The sequence below is a fragment of the Arabidopsis lyrata genome (genome assembly GCF_000004255.2).
Source record: "Arabidopsis lyrata subsp. lyrata unplaced genomic scaffold ARALYscaffold_2, whole genome shotgun sequence".
Lineage (NCBI taxonomy): Eukaryota > Viridiplantae > Streptophyta > Magnoliopsida > Brassicales > Brassicaceae > Arabidopsis > Arabidopsis lyrata.
In genome coordinates, this window is record NW_003302554.1 from 4,091,323 (window position 1) to 4,113,427 (window position 22,105).

The following is a 22,105-nucleotide window of genomic DNA, read 5'->3' on the forward strand; positions in this document are numbered from 1 at the left end:
CTTGATTGGTTCTCTCGCTACCACAATCAAATGCTACGTTTGCGGGCGGTTGCGATTGCTAGCGTTTAAAACTAATCATGGAAATCACTTTAACCGCTTCGGACCACACAAAATATTGGGTTTCAAAATCTTCTTTCTGAAACGTTTGCGGTTATGGACAATAGCGAATGGCCAAAAAAAAGTCACATAAACAACAAATAAATAAAAGTTATTATTAAACCCTACATACATATTAACATTAATTCTCAAAATCCTAATGTTTATTTCTCCATCAAAATCATGGCCAATCCAAACAGAGGAAAACCAAGATACGAACGTAAGAAAGAAACATTAATTCTCAAAATCCTAATGATTCTCAATATTCCAAACATTCGGCAGTTAGATAGCTCAAGCTATTCGAGGTGGATGCAATTGCCATCTTCAAGGCTCTGAGTAATAATTTTTTTTTTTTCTATCTGAGTAATTTGAAATAACAATATCGTAACTTCAAGTCTGTTAGGGCCTCTGGCCAAGAAATTGATTGGGATCTCACAACAAAAACAAGACATTTGCAATGGAAGAAAAATTGGATGTAACTGTGACCGAATTCAATCCATCACAATCATTACTAGCCGCAAACCTTGCGACAAGAAAGTTTTGTGTCAATGTTGCAAGATCATCGCAAAAACTGCGATGGAATAAGGACACCAGTATCCGTCACAATTAATGTGTCACAAATATTTGTGACGATGATGAGTCTCACAATGTTGTGTAGTAAGTTTGGCGCTATTTTACCACGGCATTACGACATAATTGTAACAACTTTTTTTCAAAATTATTTAAATTTAATATTAATAATTAACTCAAAATAGTAATATTAACAATTAATTCAAAATAGTCTGATACTAAATAGTCAAAGGTAGACTTCGAATAAACAGAATGTCCGAAGAATAAAGGAGAACAGAGAACTCTAAACCAACTCTCTTAATTAATAATACCTTATTAACTAGAGGTCTAATTAACTAGGGGTCAAGCTGATATGGTGCTTCTCTATTCATTAGAAGGAGAAAGATATTTTATTGGATCAATGAGGTTGGATTTTTGGAAGTATCAATCTTATAAAAAAATTTGCAAAGAGTAATTATGGAAAGTCCAAAGTTGTTTTGCTTATAGGGCTTAGTTGAATTAACCAATGGTTCTGAAGTCAATTTCCCTTTGTTCTAACACATTTTCTTCTAGTTCTAGGCCAGCCAGTATTAATATTTTGTTCGCTGTTCGAATTCCACCAAAATTTTACTAATGCACTAGTAGTTTTTGTGGTTAATGTTTTGGGTAGTTGGAAATAATATTAGATATATAGAACTACAAGAAAACATAGTTTTTTTTACCAAATTTCCTACCAAATATTTGGTAGGAATAATTTTCTATCAAATTCCTACGTATTTGTTACTAAATATATATTTCGTAGGAAATTCGAATGAAATTTCCAACAACAAAAGGCTGCTACAATGGATTTAGTAAGAATCTCTTTACCGTTTTTGACAAAAAAAATTTGTCGATTATCAATTAATTCGGTCTTGTAATCTGTTTTTGACAAATGCAAAAATATGAACATTTTATTAAACGAAAAGTTTCAGTTCATGGATTAGAAAGTAAATAAATACCAAATAACGAGCATGTCTTTGATTTGGTTTGTAATTTTTTTTTTTCTTTCTGGTCAACGGTTCGTAATCTTCTACATGTAATTACTTAAGAGATGTTGACTTCAACTATTGTTTTTTTTTGTTGATTTAAATGGTTAACTTTAAGATATGGAATCTAATTATAATATTACTAAGTAATAGTATGCAAATTCTTATTGAGGACTCTTAAAGTTAATAATCTGAGAAGTAAAAATTGCATGAGACATAGTGAGACATGAATTGAGATGAAAAAAAGACAATGAGACAAAAAAGATACAATTTTGTTTGATTCTTCAACATCAATAGACTTTGCTCAAATATTTTTCGAGTAAATTGTCGACAATAACTTGATAAGCTCTTTCAGTTGGATGATAGCTATCCCAAAATACATAAGCTGAAGAGTTAGAACACGTAAATGGGTTCAATGAGTTACACATATAGGATATCGTGAGCAGTCCTTTACCGCAACATCCTCTATCAGCTACCTCAAAACCTGAAACGAAATGAGATAATTTGAATAAAATTTAGTTAAAATAGATAATAAAAGATGATTTATAATATATATATATATATATATATATATCGATAAATCTGTTAGATGGACTTACCGTATTTTTTAGGGTGTTGGATCATGTCGAAAAGAGTATCATAAACATTAATGTAAAGGATGACACCATCCAACTCTTTATCTAAAGAATCTAGTGCCGGAGAAAGTCTTGCGTTGAATTGTTTTGCCATGTTGTTTAGAGGTTGATTACATCCTCTTGTAAAAAACCCTCCAAAAACTGTTCTTTGAAGAGGAACACAACCAACGGGGACTGCACTAAACACTCCAATTTTCCGAGCTCCAAGCTTATGTAATTCCTAAATATTAATTATAGATAGGATAAATTAGTTTTTGGATGTAATTCTATTATTGATTAGTTCATGTATTATAATATATATATATGTATATATATATATACATATAAAAAGTACTTACTTTCACGAAATGGACAGCAGAATCAGCCAAGAAATTGGCGTAAGAGATACGATCATATCTATGAGCTTGAGCTAAATAAGTGTGAGCAAGGTCATTGCTACTAGACACCACAAGAAAGAAACTATGTTCCAAGATTTCTTTGGCTTTTTCTTCTCCGAAATGCCTCTTGATCTTTGATATATATTCTTTGAAATATATGAGTTGATCCCACACCGATATCACTGACTACAAAAATAAACATAAATGTAAGAAAAATGAATCACCCATAAGAAAAAAAAAAAAAAAAAACTAACGAGGAAAAACATAAGATATAATGTACCATAATTTTAGCTGTCAAAGGATCATAACCAGTTCCTCCAGATGCAAATGTTACACCTTTAAGAAGATCCTCAGGCTTCAAATATGGATTCATATATGCTGGTAATGTCTTAGACAATCCCAACTTTTCGGCTGAAATATTTTATAACATACTTATCAGAATATATAAATAGCTATAATTTATAATTTTGAAAAGTATAAAAAATAATTCAAATGGTTACCAATAAGATCAGAAGGAACTCTTCCATCAGAAAATCTTCCAGTGGCAAAGCCTCCAGGATAATCTTTACCATATGGAGGGAAGTTACATTTAAGAAGAGTGGGAAGATTATTGTTATTTCCTGTATCCATTATTGAATCTCCAAAAACTATTAGCGCCGGGATCGTTGCGTTTATCCCTTGCTTGACTGCATTAGCTTCAACGACGATTAAAACCAAAGCGAGCCATAGAATTTGAAGCTTCATCATCTTCTTTGGGTTGTAACTTTTCTGCTCGAGATTGGCTTGTGTTTTACAAATTCAAAAGACATATATATATATATGGTTTCGAGTTGTTGGACTTCTAAAAATAACTCTTTCAAACGATAGTTGTTATGTTCTATATATGAAATCTCTAGTTAGTTATCAATTTGATATTAGTTGGAACGACAACGAAATTTATTTGTTATTTCTTACCAATAAAATGGTAACAAAATGGTCTATAACTTGAGTATACTATGTTTGGGATTTACACCAATTTCATAAACATAACCTTAAATTGATTAATACACAAGAAAAATATAAGTATTGTAAATTACACATGATCTCTCAGCATATAGTAATATAAACTATTTCAAAGTTTCTTTTGTTAACAACACTCAACGGTAACTTCGTTACTGCCAAGTGCCAACCACACATTAAAACACGTTCGATTTTATGATTTGTTGCCTTCCCTAGCAAAGAGATAAGTAAAATCATTTGCAAAACAAAATTGAAACGTTTAAACGTTTTATAATGGTTAATACTTCACAGATTGCACCTTGAAAATTAATTCTCCACAATTTGTCTCAAACGAATAAAGTTTTAAAATAAAATAAAAAATTTAAATATGACTTCTTTCACTTGGTTTTGTAGCATTGGCCTTCTTGTTAACGAGAAGCCCACGCAAATACAGCAAACAAATATCATACACTATCTACGTCCCAAAATCTCCTTTATATAATTCACTGGATTGGTCTTTGGTTAAAGTTTGGAAGCATGGAGACTCCTAATTCTAGCTGCTGCTCAGAAATTCCTATAGACATTTTGAGGTCTGTGTTTGAACGTCTGAGTTTTGTCGATTTCCACCGGGGCTTTGTTTCTTGATCATTTGGGTATCACAGTGCCTGTTGACCGTTCCATTGGTATCAAACCAAACTCCATCTATTTCACCCGCCATGATCGTGTCTGTCACCTGGAAAGTTCATCCCTGGACATCTGTGTATTCAATCTTGCAACAAAGACCCTCAAACGCTTCCCCGGTTTCTCCAACTTAAAGCTCAAGGACGCCCAATGGTTTCTCCCATCTTGATTTGTTTCTTTCTAAAATATGATATTCTTAGAGATTTCCAGATTCAGTTCTCGTAATTTCGTTTAATTTCTACTGTTTAATTGATATTCTATTTCTCTGTATTCCTTCATGAATTCAAAACATAATTGCCAATTTAATCAAAGAAACAACAAAATGAACAAAACCATAAAAGCACCAAAATAAAACGAAATGAATGTGATATATTACAATGCAGTAATATATTACATAGGTCTTGGGGTTGATTAAAATCAAATACCTAAACAATATACATGGAAACCAAACCAACCCAACACATTTACCAAAGAGTTAATGAAGAAAGATGAGGAACCTAGAAAACCATTTTAAAGAGTCCAAAGAATTTCACTAACCTTGTGAGCCTAATTGCATTTATCATTCTGCAACTATTATCTATATGTACCATTCTGCAATGGTATTCCCATGTTACCTCCATTCATTCTCTGATGTGCTTGACTATGGACATCAAACTTCAAAGCTCCGAACTGTATTAGCACACCAGCTGCATCCCCCGTTGCAGGCCATGGTACAGGATTGTACCTGGGAATGCTCGTACCCGAAAGATCAAACCCGTTCATGTAAGGGGAATAACCAAGAGTGTTGCTAGGAGGAGGAGGAGGAGGAGCAGCAGCACAGTAAAAACCGGTGGGTTGCATAATCGGATTGTTCCATGAAACGTTAGGCACTTGAGCTGTGAATTGGTAACCATAAGGATATTGAACGGCTTGGACACTGTGATGATAACCAAACACAGGAGGATATTGTAGAACCATCCCATATCCGTTTTGCTCAGGAACATACGGTGTTGCTTGAAAGCTGCTGTATGTAGGAGGCACGTTAACGTTAACATTACCGTTATTGCTCTGGATTCCTTCTTTAGGTATTGCCCGTTTCACTTCAACGCGCTTATCACTCAACTCATGGAAATTACTCTGCATAACAAACTCAACAGAGTCCTCCGAATCATAAGTAACAAACCCAAAACCCCTTGGCTTGTTTGTCACACCGTCATGCATCACAACTACATCAATCGTCCTACCAAACCTCTCAAAGTAACTCTTAAACTCTTCCTGAGTCGTGTTAGACGACAAACCCCCAACAAATATCTTCTTAGTCCTATGAATATTACCATTACTCGCCATCTCACGCAAACCACCGTTGGTCTGTTGCACTTTTCCCTCGAATACCTGCATGCTAAACGGGTGTTGGTACAATTCATGTTTCCGAAAAGCCTTCCTCACATCAACCTGATACAAAAACACACTGATAAATCCACAAAGTGTATACAAAAAATCCCAATCCTGTAAAAGGCGTTAACACTTACGGGTTTACCAAGAATGAAGTGAGTGCCACTAAGAGCTTTAACAACATCATAATCATTAGCAAAGCGAACAAACCCAAACCCTCTGGATATACCAGTGACTTTGTCTTTAGCTACAACAGCTCCCAACACAAGTCCATATCTGCTAAAATACTGCTTCAAATCTTCTTCACTAGTCTCTTTCCCAATACCACCAACAAATAACTTGAACCGATCATAATCCATATCCACAAAAACCCTAATTTTGCAGGTTTGTCTTAAATCCCCTTAATCTCGGAATCAACCGAGATTCTTGCCCTAATTTCGCAATAGATAATCAAAACATCAGAATTATGAAATCAAGAACACAATAAACTGTTCAAAATCAAAAAGCCCCAAAATCAAACAGTAACGAAAAAACCCTAATTTGTGAAATTGGAGATTCTAAATTAAGCAGTGATTATGGAGAAACAAGAAAAAGGGAACATGAAATTGAGAAATTGTCACAAAAACCCTAATTTTTTAAGTGAACTGTAGAATCTAAAACCCTAGAAAGAAATTTTTCATGGCGAAGAGGAAAAGTTTACCAGATAGGAGAGAGGGAGAGAGAACAGTAGATTGATTTGACACCGTATGAGAGAAGACGAAGAGAGTTAAAAGTTAAAAACTCTTTTAGCTTCTTCAGTTAAAACGTTTTTTTTTTTAATTTATATTTATTGTCGATAATGTTGAATGGAACTAATGGGCTTTAAGAAGCCTTTTTGACAAAGATTTTAGGCCCAAGTCTTATCGTATTGTTCGGTTTAAATATTATCTCTTTGTAAAAGAAAATATATAAAATTTAGTTTTATTTGTTTTTTTTTTTTTTAAAGATTAGCTTGAGTGGTTTGAAATTATTTTTATTGAGTATATTTTGAATATGAAAATTCATAGCCCTAAATAACCATTTTTTAAAAAAAAAATTATTTATAAAATTGGATTGTGTTATGGTATTTATGGTTGTTTGTTTTAAAACCTAACTAGATCCTGATCCGCATATACGTGCGGGATTTCATATTTTAAAAAATATGTTTTAATAAAATTTAATTCAATATAGATTCTTTTGTTATTTTGGTCATATATATAGATTCGGATCCGCACATACGTGCGGATTAATGGGTGTAGATATTTATTTGGTATACCATTCATAATATGAATTCGTATTAGTTTGGTATTTTGTTTAGTTTTATTTCGGTGTAAATGAGTTGATTTGTTTTTGTCATCAGACAACTACGTAGAAAAGACAATGAGAAAACGTAGTCTCGTCCCGTCCCATTGCCTATCTTAAAATTTCCCGTCACATAATTGTTTTCTTTAAAATAATTACCTATATGAGAATGTTTAATCTAGTTCAACAGATAAGAGAACGGGTAAGAGATTCAGATAGAATTCTCATATTTCCCGTACTGTCCCTTTCGAGATTTAATTTTTACAAAATAAATAGAACCTATTAAAAAATTTTATTTTTTAAACATTCTCTAATTGTTTAAAACTTTGGTTAGGGATTATATTTGAACACATATTTATTTGGTATAATATTCATAATTTGAATTTATACCAAGTGCAGTTTAATTCGGTTTTAATCCACTGTACACCGCAATTTGGTTACAATCTTTATTAGGAAATTAAATATAACCAAATAATGACAAATTGATAAGGAATAATGTTTGTTATATGCGTGATTGGCCTCCTAAATATTAGGTAATCTCTTTATTTAAACCCGTATGACCCATTGATCCGTTTTATAATGAATTGGTTAATGTGAGTGACGTGGAATAAATATGGTTATGATTAGAGATTTGTAATGGCATGTATTTAATTTATTACAAAAGTTAATGTTACAACTTATAGATGTACTTCCCAAATAATAGTATAGGATTCATATGTGTTTCTAAAAAATCATGTTATTTCACTATTTTACTTAATACTTTTTTTTCTCTCTAAATTATATGTAATAAAAAGCTTTGTATTTGGTAATCTAGCTACCCAATACGTCCATTAAAAAATTGGATGGGTTGTTGGATTAGAAATTAGAAAATTGAATAGAGCAAAAAAATTTTTTTTTTAAATAATATGAAGTAATTATAAAGGATAGTTACAAAAAGTATATTCCTTTTTCTTAAGATAATAATATCCATCCACTTATGAAAAAAAAAATAATGATAACTTGCCCAAATAAATAAATTTATGTAACGAACAAAACACGTTTTTTTTAATGGATTGTCCCTTACTTATGCCACTTTTATGGTGGTGTCAATTTAAATGAGTGATTTTGTTGTTAAAAAAATGCACCCAAAAAACAAAACAAAAAAATCGAAATTTTCAGTTTTCTTAACCTTAACGTATTTGACGTAATCATCAAAAAAAAAAAAAAAAAGATTGTGTACATTGTGTGCATCGGCTTTCTAAAATAGAATTACTCCACCCAAATATAGATTATGATCTTAATGATAACATCAAGTTTGTTAATATATTAAATTTTATCTTCTTATTTTCAAAACGGAAACATCATCCTAACCAAATTAGATTCTGTTTCAATTCAATTTGTTGATAACTTCTATTCTTTTTTTATAAACTCTATTGGTTGGACCGATGTATCTGGGCTTATACAAGAGATGGGAAATATTCAGTCAAAAGTGGTAACTGGGTTTTAACAAGAGAGGCTGAGTCTATGGAAGTCATTTCTGTAGATAATCAAGCCACGAATAAGATCAAGGAAAAAATATGGAAGGTTGCTACAACTCCAAAGATTAGATTCTTTATGTGGAGAGCATTGTCAGGTGCTTTAGCAATTGCGGACTGTCTGCGACGTCATGGGGTTAATGTTCCTCCGATATGTCAACTCTGTAATGGTGCATCGGAAACAGTATCACATGTGTTGTTTGAGTGTATTATAGCGCAGCAGGTCTGGCTAAGCACGGGGCTGCCTCTCTGGCCTGTGTATGCGATGCACTCTGTTTCAGAACGGTTTGCTCATCTACTGAAGTTGATGGAAAGGCAAGACTTGGATACAAGTGTACGTGAGGCCATTCCATGGCTCTTATGGGAAATTTGGAAAGCCCGAAACTCCACATTGTATGCAGCGAAGACCAACTCTCCTCAGTTTATTGTTGCAACGGCGTTGGAAGAGGCTAGAGAATGGTTACAACAAAACTTGGTGGCTCAACAGGATCGAAGCCGCAGCCTGAATCATTTTTCCACGGGCGAGAGAAGATGGTCTAAACCAGCTCCGGGTAAGCTTAAATGTAATATTCATTCTTCTTGGATTAGGGATTCCTTTCACATTGGAGGAGCTTGGTTATTACGTAATCATCTGGGAGAGGCTGTTTTTCATGCTCGAGATGCTTTCCTCCCCATGGTCAACCGCTTAGCTGCAGAGTTACATATTATCCTATGGTGTGTATGAAGCTTACGAGATTTGCGTATAAGCTCTTGTGAAGTTTGGTCAGATTGCAAATCAGCTTTGGAAGCTTTAGCCAGACCGGAGGAGTATCGTAAATACCGTTCTCAGGTTATCAAGATACAACAAGTGATACGGGTGATGCGGGAGGTAACTTTTCACTCTCTTCACCGAAAGCCAATTGTTTGGCCAAGGAGATTGCTTGTAGTGTTACAAGGGACGGACGGTTTACTTCTTACCTAGCTAGAGGAGGTCCGGCATGGCTACATAACAGACTGGAGGAAGAACGCCGAGGTAGTATTTAATTTGATCATTGGTCTCTGGTTTGTAGCTCTTTGTTTTTCGATTTCGTTTTATCTTGCTCTGTTTCTGGTTTTTGTAAGACTCTGTTACGTTTCTCTTTAATTTCAGAGACGACAAAAAAAAAAAAAACTCTATCGGTTGATCTAGTCAGCCTTGGTAGAAACACAAAGTATTTTAGAGTAGACTTTTTGAAATCATGAATCCTAGATTAAATCCTACAAGAAGGAAAGCTTGGTTGTGAAGCATATCTGAAGAAAGAAGACGATGTCGATATCGGAGAAGAGACATTGTGAAGAGAAGCGTCAACGACAAAGAAGAGAAGTTGACTTTGGGCTGAGAAGTGTAGATGGGCTGCAGATGATGAATTAAGGCCCATACGAATAAGTGTTTTGTGGTTGTTTAGTTAAGGTCCAACAAGAAGAGGTTGTGACAACTAAAGTAAGTAGTACTAAGTCCTAGTTAGAGTCTAAAAGAGTGAATCAAAGAATGAGAGTTCCAATGTGTGTAGGGTGACTACTTGATTAGGTCTAAGTGCAATGTGCAAGTGTGTCAAGTAGAAGTAGTATATGTATGTGTTGTTTGTGTTGTGTAAGATTATCCAATCAAAGGATATTATTAATGTAGTTTTTAAAAGTAAATTGTGTTCTTGTTTTCTCTCTAGAACAAGTGAACACAAACCAATAAGAAAGAGTGTAAGATAGAGAATGTGAGAATTACAACAGGATTTCTCTCCGAAGGACCACCTCACTGTCTGTCCTAAATTTGGAATGCTTTTTGACTAATGCATGAGGTAGCCAGATCGTTTGTAACTAGACTACTAGATAAATTGCTTAGGCCAAAAGCTCAAGCCTAGACTTCCTATACATATGTGTTTTTTTATTTCTAAGATAGATCGAAAATGAATTAGTTCATTCCAACTTTTTCTCAATTCTCAACTACCACTAGACCACGGCCGTGTGGGCATTTTTGATCACTTCGTAAACCTAAAAATCCAACAAAACCGAAAGATCCCAGCTGAATTCGTACCTAGATCATCACTACAATATCTAGCATTATCTATATATTTTAAAATTTTCATAGTACATTAATTTTTGAAAATCATGGGAAATTTCTATACATGAGATAAAATGACAGAAGCGACGGATGTGTGTGTACCTAGAGACGCAGATTACGGACGATAGACTGGCAAAAGGGCCACTACTAGCCACTAACCAATTTGCCATGTGAACATGAAATTTCACATCCTAAGGGACCAATTGGTCCATTTCCATTATTACCATTCATCTACAAACATACACATAAATACATCTGTATAGAGTAGAGTCTCACATGCATACACGTACATGCGTTCATGTGTAATCACATTATATGCTTTTTAAATTTATTCATCTACAAACATATACATAAATACATATTTCTTGAGTCCCACATGCATACAACGTACATGCATAATATGCATTATACGTATCCAAGGGAAAATATCTTTTTAGCGAACCTCATAGTTTTTGGTGGACAATGACAATTATTGGTATTTTAATCTTAAAACTTGAATGAAACAATATTAATTTTTAGGACATGTTAAGGACCGGATAAACCATGATAATAAATTGGTTTCATTCTGTTGTCAAAATCATCAATTAAAAGTGTGACACACTTAGTAATATTGAGTGGACACACTAAGTATTCAAGATTGAATACATAGGTTTCTCTAATCTAATAATGCCTAGCTAGCTATCGAAAAATATTTTGTTGTTGTTAAGTTATGTTCTAATATAGATCAAAAACACTTGCGAATTGGAGTAGGTTTCATTCATTCTGATCTAAGAAGAGGAGGAACAGACATGGCACTTCTGCTCTAAAAGTGAAGCAAATATTTAACGTGCATATCACGTATTGTGAGTATTCAATTTTCTATGGGTTAGGACAGGGCCGGCCCATGGGTATGGCCCATCAAGCAGGTGCTTTAGGCATCAGATTATATTTTAATTTTAAGGGGCATAACTTGTTAGAAAAAGTCTCGTAGTTTAGTGGTTATTGTCTCATTTATAAGCAGGAGGTGGCGAGTTCGAGTCATATTATACCGAAATTTTAACATTTTTTTGTATTTTTGTTGGTAAATGGGCAACAAAAAATTTTTGGGCTTTAGGCATCCAAATTTTTTGGGCCGGCCCTGGGTTAGGATATATTAATGTTTTTATTTAAATGATTATGGTCAATATATAACAATGCATGTGTAAGTTTGAATCAGGTTGCCACATAACGACATCAATTACACTAACCATTAGACTACAAATCGTGTCGGTTAGTATTGTTATTTGTGAATAGTCGTTATGTGATAAAAATATACTCGACTTTGCATGTATAGAAATGAATCAGTGATCTTTAATTTACATCATATCTCTTTCTTTATAGTTTGGATTAGTTTGGCTAACTATATGAAAAGATTAGAATAACGTGTTAAAAATAGGAACCTAACATATTTTGGAATTAAGTTGTGTGAGTTTTGATCCTTTTGGATCTCATTTCATTAATTTAATGTGAGTCCTTGTAGATAATAATTTTTTTTTAATTTGAATATATGGAATAATGCTCAAGGAAGAGCTTACTTTAGATTTCTTCTTGTGCGTTTAAATTTTTGATGAATTAGAAAATAAATGGACTGCATGATTTGAAAATAGATTGATCTTTGAGTTTTGTTTCTTAACTGGTCTAAGATTTTAAACACATGCGAAACAACTTGAGTTTGGCCCACGGATTTGGCCCGTTTCAACACTTCTAAGGTATATAAGCATAATGAAAACTAAAAACTCATTTCAAGAGAACATGAGATTCAATTAACGAAGCGATAGTTTCTTAAATTCCCTTTGGAGAAAACTCTTTTTGAGTCATATAAAAAGAACCATTTTCATTTCCTGTCCAAAGAGATATTGATAAAAAGTTTAGAATTCTGTTGTTTTTAAAAATTGATATAAAAAATAGCTTGCTATATATACAAAACAAAGAAATGTGGCCAGTAATACACATAAAGTGTACAATAATGAGAAGGGCCCATGACCAGCTGTGTAGGAATGTACAAAGAAATGGGAGTACGAAACTTAAAATAGTAAATAAGTAGAAATGGTCGCTATATATTTACATGTTCAATCAATGGTACTTATGCTTCTTCTGTGTGTAACTTTATTTTATCCCTTTATGTACTTACTACTCATAAATATTCTAAGAAGTTTTGTGAATTACAATATTGCATTTGTTTAGTACTAATCAAGTTGAAGTTGAAACTGACACATCTAACTTATATTTGTATGTTTTTGTTACTTGAGCTTCTAAATTGACATTACGACTAATCTAAAAATTAACAATCATAATATGAGTTATGAATAGACAAAATATATCTCATTTAAGACAATCTATTGCTCTGACATGGCGAAATTGTGGACATATAACCACTATTAATATTATACTAGATTATTTACCCGCGCGTTGCGCGGGATTTTAGTTTAAAATGTTTATCAATGCGAATCTTTGAGTATAAATCTAATCATTTGAATTTTACGATCACACTCTTCACTACAATTTTGCTCATTATCTTATATGATTCACTCGTTGTTTCCCGACATCTACTCTCTTTTCACCTTATATTGACTCACATATAATATACTTGATTGTGAATTAGTTCTCAAGATATATCGTATATCATTTCTCCTTCCTATCTTTGAATACTCAATTCTTTTTTTATAAGTTGCATATTTTTTTTGTTAAAGTGAACATCATAAAATTTGAAAAAATGTTTTGTCATAAGGTTTGTTTGACCATGTTTTGGTAAATGTAAAATTGTTTTGTAGTCAACAAATCTCATATATAAACTCATTCTTATTCACAAACATCGGATTAAACGTCAAATTTTTCACTTTATCTTGACTCTGTTTAAAAAAAAAAAAATTTATTTTTCACATATAATTTGACGTATAGTATGATTCTAGATAGTATTCTTAGTTTTGATTTTTCTAAATATGTAAATTACGATATCAAAAAGTTATTCTAATTTTAAAATACGTTTATTTATATTTAAAAACAAAATCATCTCTTCAATATACCATTATTATTCTAATTTCCAAATAGCATTCTCAAATATTATTACTATACACTTTTATTATTCGATTAGATTATTTTATTTTATGTGTGATGTTTAGGATAAGTTTTTTATTTATTTTAAACCACTTTAATTTTTTTCAACCTATGTTAGTTTCGTAAACACTGATTAATATTTAGTTTTTCTTCTTAGGTATTCATTTGTTTTTAAAAAACCCACCACTTTTTAATATAGAAAATATTAGTAGTTATAGAGAATTTTTTTAATTGAACTATTAATATTATATTATAATTAGAAGTAACAATAATATGTATTCAATCCCTCTTATTTTTAATCAGTATCATGAATTGATACTTTAACATTAATAAATATATTCTAAAATTTCAGAAGTGTATTTTTCAGAAATAAATTATTTTTGTTGTAAGTAAAATCCTTTAATTTTGATATTTTTTAACTCTTATTTTCTTTAGCCTACTAAATATTTGTAATTAGTAAAAATAATTGTTGTACCATAAAAATATATGATAAGTTTCTTTTTCCTATCTCTAACCATTTAAATATATTAGATATAATTATCTAATTTTATTTATATCCAATCTCTATTCAATTTTTTTTGTTATATATTTACTTTTACATTTTTTAAATATATATTTATTGTTTTTCTTTAATGAAACATAATAATAGAGAGTGTTTGAATTAATTTTATTTTCAATGTTTTGTTGTGATAAATAAGATATGTAGAATCTACATGAAAAAAAGTATGATGACATGGATGCTGATGTGGACACTATAAGAGGAGAGAAAACTCTCTCATTATAGATATAGATTACAAGTTTGCTAGGTGCACAAAATTGACCCAAATTCACTTTGCTTAATCAGTTTCTTTTTCCCATTCTTTTTTGTATCGATGGCTTTTTAAACTCCAAAATAAAAACAATAGAAAGTTAAGATCTTATAAGAAGAATTGTTGCATTGGAAGATATTTTGTTTCGAACATTTTGATAAGTCTTGATAGTATGCAAAAGAAAATAGCTTGGGGAGTAACTACGGTGTACCGTCAAAACCCATAATAAGAAACGAAGCTCAAACAGAAGAATATTCTATAGACCTTCTAACTATTTTTGTAAGAATCATATTTCTATTTTGGTTTTAGTTTTAATGCATTAGAGTCGAATTAGAAACTTTTACATTATGTGTGCTAATTAACGTTACAATAATGTTTCACCCATATATATGTACGTTGAAATTTCATATCAAATTCTAGTGTTTATTTAATAGGATTTATCATATTAATTGAAAAAAGAAAAACCACATGGTTTTCTTAAAGACAATGTACATATGATAGCAAAACACATTAAAGGAAGAGAAGGTGTTCCTTCTGCTTTTTTCCCCCCCTAACTTCCAACTTTTGAGAGATGAAACTAAATTATATATATCAAATTTCATTCTTTATCCTCTCCTCTTCCTCTGATTACTACCACCTGCAAATACACATATTGTCAAGCTATATATCTATGATTATACAAATATTAAGTAAACCGACACCGACCCATGAATGAGATTTTATGCATTTCTGTTTATGTATTATGGCTAGAGAGAAAAAAAATAGACGTATCATAACCTTGATTATCCAATCCTAATTTATCAACCGGGAATGCTTGTTGTAGAAAACCAGAGTTAAATTTTCCCTGCAACAGAAAAAGAAACTTAAAACTACTCCTCATACAAAATATTTAGAGAAGCCAAAGTGGTAAGAAGAAGTAAAGTTTATGGTCATTGAAAAAAGTTTTTATTTGTGACAATGAAGCAAGAAAATAATATGTAAAAACCTTGAATATTCTTCTTGTAGAGTAGTTTTGAGAGAAATCATCAAACTGTTGATATTGATCTCGATGTTGCTTATGCGCTGAAACTTCTTCTACAACTGGCTATTGAATATATTTCCAAAAATTGAGATTAAAATGATATAACCGTAGCACCAAATGAATATAGTTATATGAAATATGTATAAACTTAGCATATCACAAAAATGTGGTTTGGGAGTTAAGGAAAAAAACTAAAGACAAGTTTGTAGAAACAATACCAATGAACTAGCTGTGTCATCAAGGGAAGAATTAAATCTCTCACTATATCCTTGTTCTTCATGAACCTTCTTCTTGTTCTTGTTCTTGTTCTTGTTCTTGTTCTTGATCTTGCTCTTGCTCTTGCACCAATATTGCGTGTTTTGTTGGAGAAGATCTTCAGGGACGGTCTCTTCGCAATAATATGGAGGCCCGGAAGATGCATCCGACACCATCGAAGAATCATCATCATGTTCTTGTTTTGTGTCTCCATTGTGATAATCAAAATGATGAAGTGAAACAGAAGAAGAATGGTCTAAGTACATTGTCCAACCTGAATCTCCCGCATCGCTATCATTTAAATCCGAGAAATCCATTCTTTTTTTATTCCTCCCAAAATGAAAACACTACTCTTTTTTTTTTTTTTTTTTTTCTGTTATTTGTTTTCTTTCTCTCTAGGCTTCAAAGCCTTTAAGAAGAAGAAACTCTTTCAATGCAGCCAATAATATTGGTTTGGAAAAAATATATATAACCATATTTCTTGAATGTTCTATTTATATTTTAAACTTTAAATATAAATGTATGATTGTCGACAAAAAAAAGTTGGATATTTTTTATGTCACCATTTAGTTCAAAATCACTACAAAACATTTTAAAAATTTTGAGTTTCTAATTTAAAACTAATTAACAATTGTGTATAAGTTTGTATTCATTATATACTATGCTAAACAAAACTCAATTTTCTATGTGAGAATTCTAACCGAATTTTTCGAAATGAAGGCGACAACTCATCATCTCGTTTATTTTTGTCTAAAGTATGTTTATAGCTGAAGATCATTATTTCTTTGGTTTGTTCTTCGACCAATAGGAAACTAATCCTTATCATAAGAACTTGAAATGATGTGATCTTTTTGACATTTCTCTCTAGTTTGTGCTTCCACCAATAGAAAACTAATCCATATCATTAGATGTTTGAAATGGTGTGATCTTTTTGACATTTTTTTTTGAACATATACATTTCTTTATTTTGTTTGTTATTCCACCAATAGAAAACTAATTCATATCATTAGAACTTGAAATGATGTGATCTTTTTGACATTTCTCTCTTGTTTGTACTTCCACCAATAGAAAACTAATCCCATAACATTAGAGGTTGAAATGATGTGATCTTTTTTGACATGTAGTATGAGAACAAACAAAATTATTTTGCTTTTGTCGTTTCAAGTCGAAACATGAGATCGAATCCAAAACTCAAAAAGACAGAGAAATAATATAATATAAAGAAATGTTTTTGTCATATAGCGTAAAACTCCTTTTGGACACTCTTAGCTTGCATGCAGTAGATAATTGACAGTTGGCTTACTGATTATGAACATTGGGCCAATAGGTTTAGTGGTAGTGGCAATAGATGTTACGTACTATTCATTTATATCCCATCTCATACTCTCTTTCACTTTACACCTATTACCCTGCACCATCCATTATAGGTGCCTATCCATATATTATAATATTAGTTTTTTTCATAGTACAACAATTCGTTTGATTCGAATTGATACTAGATTAAACTACTTGTTAAACTTGCTTGGAACATCATGACTAGTTTAACTAAATCCAACTCGTTATTGAATCGCTTTGTGACCCGAGCTTGTGACATGTTGGTTTGTACTAGTGTTTTAAGCCGGTAAGCCCGGTTAAAAAGAATACAAAGATTTGTAGTTTAGTGATTTGTACTAGCATCGCTGTGATGTCGTAATTAAAACATATACTTTATAGCTACTACACATGCATCCCAAGATCAACAATAATAAAAAGGCCATTAGGTTAAACAATATTTAAGCCTATGATATTAAAGCCAGAAGACTTGAAGTCATAGTTTCATGGTTCCATGTTCATAATGTACATTCTAGACCAATTACATGTAGTACACAAAAGACATGTCTGAATCAAATTAACTATTTTCACTATTTGAGCAAATCTAAATTCCGTTCCTTTTACCGTTTCCATAATTTCTTTTGACATTGTGCTACCTTTGCGGGCGCCTAACCGGTCTGTCTGTGGCATAAGTAGTCAGCTGGACTGTTCATTAGAATGCTCTGTAGTCTCTATATTTGTTGCCATTTTCTCTTCTTCTGCCACAACTTTTAATTTCTGCCACAAGTATATATTAAGATATCGTCACAACGTTTGGCATTACGGTCGAGTCACGGCAAACGATCATGTAAAGTGAGGACTTACTTTAGATAGTGCAAACATGTTTGCATAGAGCTTAGCGTCTCTTCTGTCGCTCTCAGCTTTAGCGAATTTCAGCGTTTTGTAAAGGGACTTCACTTCCCTGGAAACATAAAGTGTCAGGGCATATAATATGCCCAGGAGAAACGAGGATGCAATAAACAACATACGCAGTTTCTTCTTTTACCGATTCTCAGGATCAGCCTCCAGAGCCTTTTTTATATCCATTTCTGCTGAAATCAAATCTCCCACCTCAATATGGGATTGTGCTCGCCTATACAAAGCTTTCACATTTTGGAACTCAATATCTAATACCTGTGACAAAAAAAATATGAGAAGTTCACAATATATCTGATAGAAATATTTCCAAGATCATGTACATGTCATAGAAGTAACTTGCTACTCATTCTACAGAATGGCACACAGAACATCTACTGGACGTTAAAACTACTCAAAAGTAAAATATTGCATAACTAAGACAGAAAAAAGAAAGCCACCACCAAGTCTCATTAGAGATGAATCTACTTCTTTTTTTTCTTTAACTTGTTTACCTCCGAACATAGAATGATAGTTTCCCGAAAATTCTTCAGTTTTAGACTACAGGCTGCAGCATTCAAGAAGCAAGATACTCTCAAAGCCTTGAGTTGCTTTTCTTCATCACCTTCAAATTTGCCAGTCTCAATAAAATCTGCAGCCTGTAAACATATATTATCATGTTCCAAGTATACATGTCGGGGATTCCAATGGTATATGTCAAGTGTTTGTTCAATATGTCTCCTTTAGTATTAAACTTGGTTAGTTTCCAGATTTAATAAGGAGAAAACGTGGTAGAACTCTACATACGTAGGTATCTTGTGTTAGTCTCAATAATTCTGGTGAATCACCTTATTATATTTCTTTGCTGCTCGCTGGTACTTTTGATTTTTGTATAGCAGATTGCCTTCTTCTTTCTTTCTATTAGCAGCCTCTATCTTCTCTTCATTGTTCATCTCCCTTGGTGTTTTCTCCTGTTCTCAACGAAACAACAGAAAAATTTAGTGGTCTACAAGATTTTAAATAAACATTTTCCACGAGTAATTTCAGAGATATATTGCCAATATGAAACATAAGTTATGCAAAATGTAATTCCAACAAAATGAAGAACTCCATCTCCAGAAATGTGACTTTTAGATTCAGCGTAAAGGTCTGTTTTGACGAGGGAGTACATTTCACATTTTCCTAAGCTATCAACCAAATACAGGAAAAGTTTTGCTATGGACATAATAGAGAGTTGATAGAATGACAAACTCAGAGCTCAATACCCAGTACTTCCAAGTCCCAGAAGTAGCTATTACCTTGACAAAGTCTAACATTTCAACTTCATAGATGAGAGTTGAACATTGTGGGACTTTAGCAAGGTCACGTTGGACTTCCACATTTCCAAAACCATACTCAGGACTTATTTTCAATACCGCCTTTTCCCCTTTCTTCATTGTTGCAGCAGCTTTGTCTAAGCCAGTGATGACTTGCTCTATATAGAGTAAAACAGAAACCAAGAAAGAAATTTAAGTTTTTGTGCTGAGAGTAAATTCAGATATCAGGGCCTAAATAATTATTAGAATACATTAACTTACCTTCATCTGTTACAAAAACAAGTGGCTCTTCCTCCCCAACTTCTTTCCTTTCGAATATAGTTCCATCCTCTAGCTTTGCAACATAACTGACTGCACGAAACTAACCACTACGTCATGCCAACTAGGATGATAACAAGGGAGAACGATCCCCAATCGTTAACCCATTATGTCTATTGTAAAACCAATTTTCCCAATTTAGAGAAATAATCAAATTAAAAAAAAAAAAAACTATTTCCATAGCTTTGCATTTTACTAGACAAAAATTACACTTTCAAAGGAAAATTCACAAGAGTAGCTAGGAGCAAGATGCAAACTCTATTCTGATATAGTCAAAAGTATGAGTTAATATGTTATGGATCTACTGAATAAGCATCCTTTCATTTTCCTCATCAAAGGTAAGCGAGAATTTTTCAAAGTTATAGTTGAGGGAAACAGATAGAAAAACTATTGAGCCAACTCTTATCCTATCCAGACTTGAATGCTAACACCAGAATTAGCCCCTCTACATTTCATGATATCAAAACAATCTTCAAGACAACTGAACCGTCCAATGCATACTTGCTTAATGTCCCTCAGAGTTGTGATTTTATCTGTGTAACACACGTACCAGTAACAGTGGCACCATCATCTGCAACACTTGAGCCTTCGCCATCTCTCAGAATTTTCTTGAAAACCTTTGAATCACCCACGACATCAATAACAGGTTTATAGGACACCAGCAATACATCAATATTTAGTACAGAATTTGGTGGAACAGCATTGATAATCCCACTTGAACTTCTTCCTTCTTCTCCAAAACCATCTGCACATTTATCAGATTCAAGCAAAGGATTTCACAATAACCAAAACCTAAAACTTCAGAAGTAACATCACCACATACATTGAGGCTGGACAATCAATTTGACCTTTTCTCCAGGATGCATACTTACAATTGCCAGTGGCAATGCTGGGCAGAGATGACCTAAAAAGCAATGCATACCTACTTAGAAATGACATGACAAAAAGAAAAAAGACTACTTATTAACTCTATAGGGACTGTAAAGCCAAATACCATCATTCACACAAAACTGAATGCCTTGATCCGGTGATTTAGCAACAATAGTACTATCAAGAAGCTCAACTTGGTACTTCACTGCAACAATGAAAACAATGTATCAGTCATTATTATCAACAGTTCAAGATGTCTCATACGCATAGATACAAATATCCTATGAGATACATACTAACCAAGAACTTCATCCAAATCACTAGGCTTCCCATTCTTATCGCCTTTCTCTATAATTTTCTTGATAATACCTCCATCTCTACGAACATCGACAACATCAATCCACGAGAAAAGTTCGATTTCAAACTGAATAACAGAATTGGGAGGCACATTATCGTATCCCTCAGCTCCATAACCTTGATCAACAGGTAAAGTGAACAATGCAATTTCTCCTTTCTTCATTGTCATAATACAATGTCCTAAGCCTCGAGGAGCCCTAACTACAAAATTATTGAATTGGATCAGTCAATCTAAGAATAATAAGAACACCAAAAATGAAAAAGGAACCAAATCTAACCTTCATCAACCTTTAACGTTAGAGTTACAGGTTCACTCTTATCTCTTGTTGAATAGAAGATTGTTCCATCAAGTAAAGTACCAACGTAATGAACTGTGAATCGTTTCCATCAAAATCAAATCATCGTTAAACGTGAATGCGATTTAAGAGAGAGTTGTAGAAAGAGAACCTGTGACTTCGGCATCGTGTTCGGGAGTTTCGTAGCCAGTACCGAGTTCAAGCATCTTCTTCTTGATGTGAAGAGAACCGAGAACTCTTTCTTCTCCGATTTGGAGAGGAGGAGCTGATTCGATGACTTCGCCTTCTTCTTCATCCAGTTCTTCGTCGTCCGAGGAGGTGATTTGAGGTGCTCCTAGAGCTATGGCTGATGAATCCATGGCGGATTTTGAGAATTGATTTCTTGAAAGGTCGGTGGAGGAGTTACAGAGTCAAGTGTGAGCAAAAACGAACATTCGAGACGGAAACCAAAATCAAGAAAGGAAAATACTCAATTCGAAAACTACGTCGTTTCGTTTCAAAATTTATTTTATTTTTCGATATTTTTTTCAGTGAAAAATCATCTTTTTATTTTGGGAGAGTTACTAGATTAACCCAAATTATGACTTTAATTACTAGAACTAGGTTAGAGCCCGCGGTGGAACCGCGTAGGAAGATTTTTCGTTACGTTTGTTTTTGATTTGATTTTTTAACATTGTTTGTGGTTTATTGTCTTTATTGGAACGTGAATGTAAAGTGTAGACTAATAAAAATTACATAGACATATAGACATGAGCATTTGTGTTAGATATTGGTAAGATTAAGGCCCAATATGAAACCCAATGTTTGACATAATATTTATGGAATTGGGCTTAGATATTATCAAATGATTAGGACTGCAGTATGAAATGTGTCTGTTCAAAGAGTCTAATACGTGTAACGTGTACAAACAATAGAAAAAAAAAAAGCGTAAATGGAGAAGACGAAATCTTCAATCTTCTTCTGCAA

At 32.8% G+C, this 22,105-nt stretch overlaps 5 protein-coding genes across 9 annotated transcripts; 1 reads left to right on the forward strand and 4 right to left on the reverse strand.

Moving 5' to 3' along the window:
• Positions 1-2,255: 2,255 nt before the first annotated feature.
• LOC9322755 (GDSL esterase/lipase At3g43550) lies at positions 2,256-3,447 on the reverse strand. The gene is made up of 4 exons (XM_021035085.1): positions 3,183-3,447; positions 2,963-3,093; positions 2,644-2,868; positions 2,256-2,525 (listed from the first exon to the last, which is right to left on the reverse strand). The coding sequence occupies exons 1-4, from the start codon at positions 3,427-3,429 to the stop codon at positions 2,256-2,258; spliced, it is 873 nt and encodes a 290-aa protein (XP_020890744.1). The 5' UTR covers positions 3,430-3,447.
• A 1,223-nt stretch (positions 3,448-4,670) lies between these two features.
• On the reverse strand, positions 4,671-6,511 carry LOC9322756 (RNA-binding protein 1). Its single transcript, XM_002888165.2, has 3 exons — positions 6,413-6,511; positions 5,850-6,143; positions 4,671-5,772 (listed from the first exon to the last, which is right to left on the reverse strand). The coding sequence occupies exons 2-3, from the start codon at positions 6,069-6,071 to the stop codon at positions 4,915-4,917; spliced, it is 1,080 nt and encodes a 359-aa protein (XP_002888211.1). The 5' UTR covers positions 6,072-6,143; positions 6,413-6,511; the 3' UTR covers positions 4,671-4,914.
• A 2,024-nt stretch (positions 6,512-8,535) lies between these two features.
• LOC110230882 lies at positions 8,536-9,270 on the forward strand. The gene has a single exon (XM_021035087.1). The coding sequence runs from the start codon at positions 8,536-8,538 to the stop codon at positions 9,268-9,270; it is 735 nt and encodes a 244-aa protein (XP_020890746.1).
• Positions 9,271-14,887: 5,617 nt separating this feature from the next.
• LOC9324275 lies at positions 14,888-16,211 on the reverse strand. 2 transcript variants are annotated; one of them, XM_021035962.1, is made up of 4 exons: positions 15,741-16,211; positions 15,487-15,585; positions 15,279-15,345; positions 14,888-15,138 (listed from the first exon to the last, which is right to left on the reverse strand). In XM_021035962.1, the coding sequence occupies exons 1-4, from the start codon at positions 16,092-16,094 to the stop codon at positions 15,107-15,109; spliced, it is 552 nt and encodes a 183-aa protein (XP_020891621.1). In that variant the 5' UTR covers positions 16,095-16,211; the 3' UTR covers positions 14,888-15,106. The 2 variants fall into 2 exon arrangements, with proteins under 2 accessions (XP_020891621.1, XP_020891620.1); XM_021035961.1 differs by having other exon boundaries at positions 14,888-15,345; positions 15,741-16,131.
• Positions 16,212-17,533: 1,322 nt separating this feature from the next.
• LOC9324276 (70 kDa peptidyl-prolyl isomerase) lies at positions 17,534-21,584 on the reverse strand. 4 transcript variants are annotated; one of them, XM_002888167.2, is made up of 13 exons: positions 21,291-21,584; positions 21,122-21,214; positions 20,787-21,044; positions 20,611-20,691; positions 20,440-20,520; positions 20,167-20,361; positions 19,560-19,649; positions 19,281-19,456; positions 18,831-18,953; positions 18,498-18,641; positions 18,134-18,261; positions 17,953-18,049; positions 17,534-17,865 (listed from the first exon to the last, which is right to left on the reverse strand). In XM_002888167.2, the coding sequence occupies exons 1-13, from the start codon at positions 21,496-21,498 to the stop codon at positions 17,785-17,787; spliced, it is 1,755 nt and encodes a 584-aa protein (XP_002888213.1). In that variant the 5' UTR covers positions 21,499-21,584; the 3' UTR covers positions 17,534-17,784. The 4 variants fall into 4 exon arrangements, with proteins under 4 accessions (XP_002888213.1, XP_020891758.1, XP_020891759.1 ...); XM_021036099.1 differs by having other exon boundaries at positions 21,333-21,583; XM_021036100.1 differs by lacking the exons at positions 21,122-21,214; positions 21,291-21,584 and having other exon boundaries at positions 20,783-20,904.
• Between the last annotated feature and the right edge of the window lie 521 nt (positions 21,585-22,105).

Excerpts from the sequence above, each read along its gene's own strand:
- LOC9322755 (XM_021035085.1), bottom strand. The coding sequence starts at position 3,429 with ATGATGAAGCTTCAAATTCTATGGCTCGCTTTGGTTTTAATCGTCGTT. Across the intron at positions 3,094-3,182 it reads AGTTCCTTCTGATCTTATTG|CCGAAAAGTTGGGATTGTCT; the intron begins GTAACCATTTGA and ends AAAATATTTCAG. Across the intron at positions 2,869-2,962 it reads CTTTGACAGCTAAAATTATG|TCAGTGATATCGGTGTGGGA; the intron begins GTACATTATATC and ends TTATTTTTGTAG.
- LOC9322756 (XM_002888165.2), bottom strand. The coding sequence starts at position 6,071 with ATGGATTATGATCGGTTCAAGTTATTTGTTGGTGGTATTGGGAAAGAG. Across the intron at positions 5,773-5,849 it reads ACTTCATTCTTGGTAAACCC|GTTGATGTGAGGAAGGCTTT; the intron begins GTAAGTGTTAAC and ends TTTTTGTATCAG.
- LOC9324276 (XM_002888167.2), bottom strand. The coding sequence starts at position 21,498 with ATGGATTCATCAGCCATAGCTCTAGGAGCACCTCAAATCACCTCCTCG. Across the intron at positions 20,692-20,786 it reads TGATTTGGATGAAGTTCTTG|TGAAGTACCAAGTTGAGCTT; the intron begins GTTAGTATGTAT and ends TCATTGTTGCAG. Across the intron at positions 17,866-17,952 it reads ACATGTTTGCACTATCTAAA|AAATTAAAAGTTGTGGCAGA; the intron begins GTAAGTCCTCAC and ends TACTTGTGGCAG.
- LOC9324275 (XM_021035961.1), bottom strand. The coding sequence starts at position 16,094 with ATGGATTTCTCGGATTTAAATGATAGCGATGCGGGAGATTCAGGTTGG. Across the intron at positions 15,586-15,740 it reads ATGACACAGCTAGTTCATTG|CCAGTTGTAGAAGAAGTTTC; the intron begins GTATTGTTTCTA and ends TATATTCAATAG. Across the intron at positions 15,346-15,486 it reads CTACAAGAAGAATATTCAAG|GGAAAATTTAACTCTGGTTT; the intron begins GTTTTTACATAT and ends TTTCTGTTGCAG.
- LOC110230882 (XM_021035087.1), top strand. The coding sequence starts at position 8,536 with ATGGAAGTCATTTCTGTAGATAATCAAGCCACGAATAAGATCAAGGAA.